An 11,057-nucleotide genomic window follows, 5' to 3' on the forward strand; every position below is an offset into this window, starting at 1 on the left:
ATGCTTCCCACTAAGTTGGCTTTAGGGTAATGAATCTTTGGGCCATAGCAACTCCTGAGACTCAACTACTAAGTTCTAACAAGATTGTGATCTACTCTGCTGGGAGTACCTATGTTGATGAATGAACAAATTACTGAAATGTTAAAGTACACATGGGAATTCAGAGCAGTGTGATGGAGAGTTGTCCACTGAGTTAGTGAGACATGAATTCCTACCCTGCTTTTCATATATACTGATCAAATGACCCCAGGAAGGTCACTAAATCTCTTGATGTACTTACTGGCCAGCTCTTGAAGTCTATAAATTGCAGAGATGGTGCTAATCTGCAATTGATAGAAGGAATTATTCACTAGAAGCTTCCTACTTCACTGAAAATACCAGTCCAGGAAAACCTGGGTTCATATCCTGCTTCTGATGAATACTTTGTGACCCTGGTCAAGTCCCTTAACTCTCAGTGCCTTCAGGCAGTGATCTGTGCCTATAAACTGCAAATTCACACAAGCAAAGTACCTGAAGCACATAGAACATGTAAAACCAGTTGAAAGGTTCTCTGGGAAGCTGGGGGAATGTCACAAATGAATAGATATAATGATGGAACAGAAGCCTGGTCACTCTGCATCTTTTATTGAAAATGGTTGAATTTGCTGGGATTTGTAACAAGACAGCTCAGATACCCAGAGTGTTGATTAGCTTAAAAAACAAACATGCCAGGCAACCACAATCCACAATGACATTTTTATTGAACAGTCTCCTATGTTAAAGAAAATAATGTATATATTCACATACAGAGCTTGTGTATATCATATTTGAAACTGTCCTGACAAGTTTAATTGAAATTCTTTATTAACGATGAATATTCAAAGAATTTCAGACATTCAAAAAAATTGTACATATTTCATACAGACCCCATGTAAATATTTGGAGTGAGGAATAATTGAAAGCCCTGGTATGAAAGTTAACCTGGAGTTTAAGGAACAAATAGACAGAATTAGCCCCAATGAGATATTGGTCTCTTCACACCAAGGCCTTCAAGGAAGGAGAACAGTCTGGGATGAAGTCAGAAGAGGTGGGTCCCTGGAGCCCCATAGTCATCATCCAAGAAAGTGTCATTATTTACAAGGTAAATTGTAATGCACAGTGGAGTTTGGGGACACTAGGGCAGAGTCCCTTTGCACTTCGGTTTCTGCTGCTATTATATTCCTGGGTCCCAGGACCAAAGCCTATCACTGCAGGCTTTCATGACAAATCCCCCTAGAGATGAAGATTTGGAAATAGACTAGGGCTTCCCCTCAACTCTAATCCATTTTCCCTGGAAAGTGTCTATGATCTCTGACAGCCTCTGGGTCACCACAATGCATATTTCAGATTAAGAGATATTTTAAAGTACAAAAATGGTTTGAAAAAAATTCAGGAAAAAGTATAATAAAAAAATTAACTGAAAATTATTTTCTTATTTTAAAAAAATGCTTAAAAATGAATAAGCCTTTAAAAATGACAAAGCTGTGTGAAGACAACTTGAATAAATGATTGACAGCCTGAGGGACGCGAAGGCCCAGAGTGACCTTCACAGTCCTGATGTCATGAAAATAGTTCAGGAGTGCATATCCCCACATAAAAAAAGAAAAAGTTAAAAGGGTGACTTCTAAAAGAAATGTAACAGAGACCAAGGAAAAATTACTTTAAGAAAACCCAACTCATTTCTAATCAGTGTTTAAAACATGAGTCATCGATCAATCTTTTTACCAGTGACCAATAATGTCTCATCCTGTCTACTAAAAATTGTAAGACCCTGGAGGGCGGAAATTACATTTTTTTTTTAAATCTTTGCATCCTCCCACCCTATTTTTCAGTGCCATATGGAACCTAGCAAATGGTATGTGTTTAATAACTCTTGTACATTGAACTGAATATAATAAAAATAAATGTGTTCATTATTTCTTAATCAAAAAAGAAAACGAATCCATCTGACAGAAGTGTTGATGTCCCTATATATGTCTTGCTATATTAAGGATACCCAATGAGAAACTTAATAATAAAAATACCAGAAATGGACCATGATTCTGAAGATGATTGGTTTTCACCAGGGAAGGAAAGGAGAGCGGTCCCTTTGGTCTGACAGAGAATGATTTTTGACCCTTCCATGCTCCTGGACTGTCACTACTACACTGCTCGGGTGGCATTAACTCGTTCAAATACACAGATGCTTCTCCATGTGAAACAAGGTGCCTTCCCTCAGTCTTTCTTACCTTCCCACTTCCTCTTCCTGCCTGTTTCTCTCCTAGAACACTGGTCTACTTTTCCTGCACAGTCATGGAGACTGTCTGTTTTAGTACTCGATGACTCACAATGACCCACTAGGATTTTTTTTTCTGCACTAAAGGGCTAGCTGGAGCTCTAGGAGGCCATGCCCAGCACATATCTGTGAGGAAGTATTTGTCAAAGGTACTCGTTGCCTGCACCAGCAAGCCTAGTAAGCAAACCACACTGCAAAAAATGAAAACTAATATACACAATTTGCATTTCCTTAAAAAAAAAATCCAAACCCAAACCAACTTTCCATCAAGCCCAGGGGGTGTTACTTCTTAGGCCAGCGTTTTGCTAACAAGGGTGCACGTTGCATGCTCTTATCTCCTTCTTGTCTTTGCAGCTGGTAAACTGGGAGCTTTTAAATCTCTTCTTCACGGTCATGTAGCGCTCCTGAATCCCACCCCCGCAAAGTTTGGTACATTCTGACCAGGCAGTCCATGGACGCATCCTACAGCCTAAAACAGACAAATATTTGTTGAGGCAAAAAAAATAAAAGGTTTCCAGGACCTGTTCAGTAACTCTCGTGGCAAAATTCTGGTAACTGGTTAATGTTTCACAGCAAAAGCAAGTGGTATTGTATATTTCTGTGCCAGCGGAAGGGCACAGTAGAAGAAGTACCAGATTTAGGATCAGAACACTGTGGTTCAAATCCTTCTCCAGATACTGTGTGACCTTGAACAAGTCAAATAACCTCTCTGACCCTCAGCTTCCCCACTTATAAAATGATAGAGTTGGAATACTTGATTTCTTCCAACTCTAAATTTTATATGTAATTCTATGCTCCCATCACAACAATTTATTTGGTTCACTAATGGCCAGAGTTCTTACTAGGGGGTTAAAATGATCATAGATTTAGACGTTAGGAACCATTGAACCCAATCCTCTCATTTCATAGACGAAGCAAATCAGGTGTGATGGGACTTGCCTAGGGTCACACAGCTCTTGGGTCCAAATCAGGACTTGAATCCAGGTTTTCCTTCCTCCAAATATAGTGTTCCAACTCCATGTTGCTTCTGTATTATATTGTTAGCCTAATTAAAAATGTATTAGCTTTAGGAACAAAGGAGTAAAGTGAAAGATTATTTAGAATGTTTTTTGAGGCTTAGAAGCCATTCCTTTGCTGTAAGGACTTGAGTCAAGGGAATCAAAGAGATATTAGAAGCTATGCTCATGTGAAGAGCATGGTTTATAAAGAGATATCTGGGGAGTGTTGGATCTTAATCATTTTTTACTGTAGTTAGTAATGAAGGAGAAAGTGTGGGACAGCAGAAAGAGCTCAGTACATGGAGTCCAGTGGATGTGTGTTGGAATTCCAGCTGTGTTACTTACCACCAGTATAACCTTGGGCAAGCTGCTTACCCTTTCTGAGCCTGAGTGCCCTAAGGTGTAAAATACAAGGGTAGGATATATATGACTTATGTCCCCTCCTAATCAAAGCCTAGCATCCCATGCTCTTTTTGACTTTAAAGGGATTCCAATTCCTGAGGTACCATCCTCAAAATGGACCCTCAAAGATCCTTTCTACTGCTTTTGCATAATAACAATGAGCTCACAGGACAAAGTACCAGACTGGCAATTGAATGTAGGAGAGTTCCCTGGTCAAAGTGACTAGTTTACAGGTTAATGAGCCTTTGTTTGGGACTGGTTGTATCTTCCTGTGGAGGGTATGTGTGCATGCCTATTGACAATCTTGAGAGGATTGGGTGGGTGGGTGGGGGCATTTCCTCACCAGGTGGCACACAGTGGATAGAACACCCAGTCTGGAGTCAGAGAAGACCTGAGTTAAAATTTGACCTCAGACACTTAGTAGGTCATGTGACCCTGGGCAAGTCACTTAACCATTGTTTGTCTCAGCTTCCTCATTTGCAAAACAAGGATAATAACAGCACTTAACCCCAGGGTTCTTGCAAAGATCAAATAATATTATATTTTGTAAAGTGCTTTGCACACATTAAGCTCCATATAAACGTTAGTTATTATTATTCCTAAGGCACATCTGTGGGGACCTATTCACGAGCTGTTCTGGAGCTTTCTTTCAGACCTCAGCTAAAATCCTGCCTTCTGCAAGAAGCCTTTCCCAGGCCTCCTTGACCTTCGCCTTTTTCGACCAGCCTTTGAGGCTGCCCCCAATTTATCCTGTATACATCTTGCTTGTACAGAGTTGGGTGCGTATTGTCTCCTCCCTTGTGCTGTGGGCTCCTTAGCACACAGACTGTCACTTCATTTAGTATCTATTGACAGAGCTTAGCACATAGAAGGCTCCTAAAAAATGCCAGTTGACTGACTCTGCTGAGATTTCCCAATGGCAGCCCTGGGTGGGGAACAATGTAAACAAGGAGGTTGAGGAGAAGAGAGAGACAGAGAAGGCAGCTGGTAGGTGATTTAGTGTCTCTTGTGCTCAACTTGGAGTCTGGAAGACGTAAACTGAAATCATGCCTACATGCTTACTGTCTATGTGATTCTGGGCAAGTCATTTAGGCTTTCAAGCTTCAGTTTCCTCAATCGAAATATGGGGTTAATAATAGCACCTACCTCCAAGAGTTGTTGTGAGGACCAGAGAAGATAATAATATAGGTGTATACAGGTATATACATATATGCACATATATAATGTATACATACATATAATGCTTTGCACATCTTAACATGCTATATTCATGCTAGCTGTTACTGTTGCCTCTTAGATTATACCTGTTCTGGTTAAGCCCAAAGTGCTAAGCCATGGGTGGCACAGTGGACAGAGTGCTGTGCCTGAAATCAGGAATCTCATCCTCCTGAGTTCAAATCTGACTACAGACACTTACTAGCTGTGTGACCCTGGACAAATCATTTAACCCTGTTTGCCTCAGTTTCCTCATCTACAAAATGACTAGAGAAAGAAATGGCAAACCACTCCAGAATCTTTGCCAAGAAAACCCCAGATGGGGTCTTGAAGAGCCAGACAAGAATGAAATGACTTAACCACAAAGCTAAGCCATGAGTTGTGTTTGGCGTTGCACATTGGAATGAGCCCAGGCTTTGGAGTAAGATGACCTAGGTTCAAGCCCCAGCTCGGATGCTTACTACCTGCATAATCTTGGGCAAGGAACTTAACCCCACTGGGCCTCAGTTTCCTCAGCTGCAAAATAAGTAGTTGAGACATGGAACTAAATGGCCTGTAATATCCTTTCCAGTTCCAGCTCTGTTATCTTAGGTAACTTCTTGGACACGAAAGTAACACATTACTGCCTCACTGTAACCTGAATGGGGTTATGTGGTATTATTTTAAAGTCACAATGCCAATTAATCGTTGGCCTTAATGGCATTTTGCCCTTCAACCAGTTTCATCTCCATCGTTCAGGCCCTGTGTTGGCTTTGGCTCAGCAAGGGATCCATCAGGTAAAATTTCTATTGTTTTCTCTGGATTGTTTCATCCTGAGAAAGCTTGCCCCAGTGACAGCTTGAATCATCTAGCTCAAATCCCCTAACGCTTTTGAAAAGAATGGCATCTTGGCAGCTAGCCATTGAGAATCACAGGGACCTCTAGGGGCTCTTAGCAAGAGCAGTCTGGGAGCCACTCTGGAGAAGCAAAGAAACAAAACAACAAACAACAAAACCTTTGAGATTTTCTTGTTAAAAGCTAGAATTCACAATCTGGAAGGAAATCCCAGATTAACATCGCTATTGTTAACATGAGGGTTGTCTATAGAACTTCCCTTTATATACTTTATGGTCTAGCCAAAGTGGCCTTCTGGGTGTTCCACACTCATGACTTATTTCATGTTATTGTTCAGTCACGCCCCTCTCTTCATGAACCCTTTTGGGGTTTTCTTGGCAGAGATACTGGAGTGGTTTGCCATTTCCTTCTCCAGCTCATTTTACAGATGAGGAAACGGAGGCAAAAAAAGTTAACTGACTTGCTCAAGGTCACACAGAGACAAAGTGTTTGAAGCCAGAAGCTCATGTCCTCCTGACTCCAGGTCTGGCATTCTATCCACTGCTCCAGCCAGCTGCCCAGGCTTATTATATACATCACTCCTTTTTATGGACTCCATGGTCCAGCCAAACTGGACATGTTGTTATCCCTCAAGCATCTCATCTCCCATGCCTGGAATGTATCATTTCTCCATTTCAACCTCTTAATATTGCCAGTTTCCCTCAAAACTCAGTTGTCTACACAAGACTTCCCTGATTCCTCCAGCTGTATCTACCGTGTATAGTGTCAGATAGGTACATGATATCTCTCTCAGTAGAATGTAAGCTCTTTGAAGGCAGGAACTTTTTAAATTTCTTTTTCTTCTTTTTATTTTAAACTTCATATTACCAACACTGAGCACAGTGTATGGTGCCTAGCAGGGACCTAAAAATACTTGTTGATTGATTGATAAAGGGAGCTCTCCTTCCTTCTCTGAGAAGACTAAGCTTCTCTTCTCAGGCAAGCCCACAGCCTGACCCTACCAGTGAAGAAACATACCTGGATACTGTTCACCATCAGACTCTTCTTTCAGGGCTTCGCTCCTTCTGTTTTCACGGACCTCTCTCCAGCGCATTTTCTGGACCAATGGGTTTCTCAAGCATTTCCTAATTCGGCATTTTTTCCGTTGCACAGTTTCCGGACAGGGAGCTCCTCCAAACTGTGGCTCCATCTTGATCATCCGGGTCCTGATCATATGGCCTTTCCCACATGATTTATTACATTCGGACCACTGGGACCATTCAGTGAGCTCACAGTCAATAGCTGGCAAGGGAGCAAAGGAAGAGTTATCAGTGGAAATTGACCCTTATTATTCCTGGTGAATTCCTTCAGTGAATACCAAGGAATGGTCATGTGTGGTGTGCTTAGCGTCCACAATGTGTCTTTTAGTCACAGAAATCAGAAGCTAACATCATCAGGCATATTCTTAGAAAGATAAATGATTGCTTGGTGATACTCATTTGTTACAAGGGATTTGCTTTCTGTTTTTAATTGAGGGGAAGGGACATCTCAAAGGTGATGCCAAAAAGCCAAAGAAAGAGAAAGAAACCAAATGGTCCCCTAATTTCCTTAAAAATATAGTACAGAGCATGCTTAGTTCCTGGCACATAGTAGGTGCTTAATAATTGTTTGCTGTTTGATCACTACAACTGAATTTTAGATCCCTGAGTCAGCTGCCCAACTTATGTTTACAGAAGAGAACGTATGTGTGTTTTGGCAGGATAAGGGTGCTAGCTATAGCCAGAGGAATTTAGGGGAAGCGGAAGTCAGGAAAATCTAACCAATTTTGGATTCAACATTTGTTATTGTTGTTCCTCCTTCGTTCTTGAAAGGGACCAGTGACAATAGGAATGTGATGTCACCAAACGGGTATTCAACCTTTCACAGTTAAGGATTGGGCGTGTTCTTTGGAAACACTTAAATCCCATAGCTCCTTTAAAGGTTAGTGAGTTAAGCCTCCCAGAGAGCTGCTCCATTTTAAAGGCTACACTTTTCAGATAACAGGGGAAGAAGTGAAGACGGAGAAGATAGGGGACAGAGGGAGAAGAAGTGGGGAGACGCAGGGGCGTGTGGACAGAAACTCAGCTGGCTGCACTTACGGCACTCCGGCAGCATGCACTTTTCCACCTGTTCCAGTTCTTCATTACAGTCCCCAAGCTCAGCAAGAGATTTCAACATCCTCTGGCGGGTCCTCATTCCCTTCCCACAGGTCACACTGCAGTCACTCCATTCCGACCATGCGGACAGCAAGCAAGGGATGGTATCTAGCGTAAGAGCCAGTTGTTAGCAATAAGAATAAGGCCTCCTTTCATGTGTTTCCCTGATCCTTAGGTTCTGACTTATGTCTGGACAAGTTTCCTTTAGGGTATGTAAAAGAAATCAATGACCATGGTATTGGTGGTGTATCTGCTCAAGAGTTGATATTGTGGAATAAGAAGTTGCACAGTACATTACTCATACTGACTGGAAGCTTCTCCTTCCTCTTCATCCCATCCCATTCTATTAGGTAGCTAGAAATGTGACATTAGCACCTAAAACAGCTGAGGGAAGGGGGTGCTGCAACAGGACAGTGAGCAGGGCATTGCTAAACACAGTGGCATTGAATTTGCAGGTAGAGGACCCAGGTTCAAATCTCTACTCTGTGACTCACTAGATGTGTGGTCTTGGTCACACATCTGGGACCTCAACTTCCTTATCTAAAAAATAAAGGGGGTGCCCACGATCTCAGCAAAATCTAGATTACCTGGTGTCAGAGATATTGTAGAGGGATTCTTGTCCAGGTCTGGTTTGGACTCGGTGCCCCCTAAGTCTTTTCCAATTCTTAGGGTATAACTGTATATACATATATGTATATGTGTGTGTCTAGATGTAGGTAATAGATTTTTTTGCACATAATTGCATTTGTAGGTATTGTCTCCCCAAAGTATCTTTTAAGATCCTTGTGGGGTAAGACCTGTTTCCCTTTTGGCTTTATATTTGCCCAGCTCCTGGGCAAGTCACTTAAACTCTCGGTGTCCTATACAATTATCAAAGACTATAAATTGCAGAAATGGCCCAGCATGCATTGGGAAAGATTTCTTTATGTGGGAATTCCTTATATTGATAAAATCACAGGGCCATTCCCTATTCTTATCTCCCAAACCTTGCATAGTGCCTGGCATATAGGTGCTTAATTCATACTTATTGATCGATTTTCATCAAAATTGCTTTATATATCTAATGTATATTACAGAAATGTCTCACACATTTACATCCTTTTCAAATGTATATGGGTGCTATTATGATTAATAAAATACAAATTAATTTTAAAGTGTTAGCTAAGTCATAGTTTCTGTCATCAGTTTCCCACCCCCTCAATGAATAGTTATTAATAGCACAAATGCCATCTCATGTCCATATTGTATGTCCAATTTTTTAATGTTAGGGATCTTTATACTCAAAAATATTGGGACCCTTTGAACTATACAAACTTTTATGATTATAGATATAGAACTGGAGGGAATCTTAGAGCTTATATAGTCTGGCCCACACATTTTACACCTGAGGAAACTGAGGTGCAGGGAACTTGAGTGACTTTTCAAAGGTGACACAGGTGATAAGCAGCAGAGCCATAATTGGAACATAGATCCTTTCCATCTCTGAAATGTTATTTTTGCTGCTTTATTTCATGCCATATTGCACAGAGTATGTTAAGGTGCTGGCAGAAATTGTCTAGCCTAGTGTTCTTAGAGCTGTGGTACTCCCCTGAGACAGCGGATAAGCTCTATTGCAGGAACCCTTCTTCCCTGGATATTGCCCATCTGCCTGCCTGCTGGAGCCCTGAGCCACTAGCTTCACCCTGCAAAGACTTCTTGGCAGCAGAATCCTCTAGCCTTGGCACAGGCTCCCCATTTGGAGAGGAAGGCTGGACTGAGGGATGCCTTTGGCTGATGCAACATGTGGAGAGGGGCCAAGGACACTTTCCTGAGCCTTGCTGGCTCTCAGTGGGGGCTGGTGACTCACGGCACTCTGGCATCATGCACTTCTCCACCTCGCTGGTTTCTGCCTTGCACATGGAGCCATCTGCCGGGCTCATCTTGATCATTCGATGTCGCTTTCTCATGCCCATCCCACAGGTGGCACTGCATTCATCCCACTCTCCCCATTCAGTTGTAAGGCAGCTGCTGGGAGCTAATCAGTTTGGTCAGAGGGAAAGAGAGAAATGAAGGAGAGTTAGCAAATATATCTGGTTAAGAAGTCCTTAAGGCAGGAGTTCTTAAGGTGAGGCCTCCAGATGTTCCCACCTACCCCCCTCTCCATTCCCTCTACCCTGAGTTCCCCCACCCCCACCCCACATGCCAAGAAGCTCAGGGATAAGATTTCATGGAGTCTGTGAACTTTGATGGGACAACAAATTTACGTATATTTTCCCCCAACCTCCAACTGAAATTAAGCATTTCCTTCCATATGAATGTAGGCAACCAATATTAGTGTGATAAGATCCTACAGGTCTCACCAGACTGCCCAAAGGGGTTCAGAAAAGGTTCAGAAGCCCTGCCTTAAGGTATCTGTTACTACCAGAGAAGGCGCCTTCAGCCTCACACTCACAGCACTCCTCATTGACAGTACACTTCTCCGTTTCCTCAGTGGGCACAGTGCATACAGACCCATCCTCAGGGAACTGTTTCACGTATCTCTCCCGGGAGCGCATCCCTACACCACAAGAGATGCTACATGGCGACCATGTCATCCACTCTGACATGGTGCAGGTAGAACCATCTGCAACAGAAAGGGCAAAATTTCAGCTAGGGCTATGGGTCTCCCGGCCAGCCTTCTTGTTTCTAAATTGAGGTGCTACAGGATAGAAGGAAACACTGGCTACTCTGTAGAATCCAAGGCAGGAAAAAAGAAGAAATATCAAAGAAATGAAGCAAAAGAAAAATTCTAAGTCAAGGGTGTATAGACAAATAATCATCATCACCACAGAGGCATGTCATGTAGTGGATAGAGAACCAACCTAGGAGGCAGGAAGACCTGGGATCAAGTCACTTAGAGAGTGGCCTAGGCAACTCTCCAAGACCTTAAGTTGCAGAGAAAGTGCCAAACTGCATTGGTAGAGGGAGTTTCCTTAGCTGGGAATTCCTTATATCAATAAAATCACAAGGCAGATCCTATTCCTATCCAATCATTATAGATAGATAGATAGGCAGACAGACCGACAGACAGGGGAAGAGAGAGGGAGAGGGAGAGGGAGAGGGAGAGGGAGAGAGAGAGAAGGTAGATCTGTGAAACACAAATTGCTCTTGGACTGGGGTGAG

At 42.4% G+C, this 11,057-nt stretch overlaps 1 protein-coding gene across 1 annotated transcript in view; it reads right to left on the reverse strand.

The window, feature by feature from the left end:
- Positions 1 to 603: 603 nt before the first annotated feature.
- Positions 604 to 11,057, reverse strand: part of SPON1 (spondin 1) — a 414,385-nt gene continuing 403,931 nt past the window's right edge. The window contains exons 12-16 of the mRNA XM_069072920.1: positions 10,348 to 10,518; positions 9,763 to 9,930; positions 7,860 to 8,024; positions 6,760 to 7,023; positions 604 to 2,762 (exon numbers count right to left, since the gene is read on the reverse strand). Of these exons, the coding sequence (XP_068929021.1) occupies positions 2,599 to 2,762; positions 6,760 to 7,023; positions 7,860 to 8,024; positions 9,763 to 9,930; positions 10,348 to 10,518 (932 nt within the window). The 3' untranslated portion in view covers positions 604 to 2,598. The remainder of the gene's footprint in view (positions 2,763 to 6,759; positions 7,024 to 7,859; positions 8,025 to 9,762; positions 9,931 to 10,347; positions 10,519 to 11,057) is intronic.

Source organism: Petaurus breviceps, unplaced genomic scaffold, assembly GCF_028583685.1.
Source record: "Petaurus breviceps papuanus isolate PSGF00001 unplaced genomic scaffold, PetGlider_PUasm1.0 140, whole genome shotgun sequence".
NCBI lineage: Eukaryota > Metazoa > Chordata > Mammalia > Diprotodontia > Petauridae > Petaurus > Petaurus breviceps.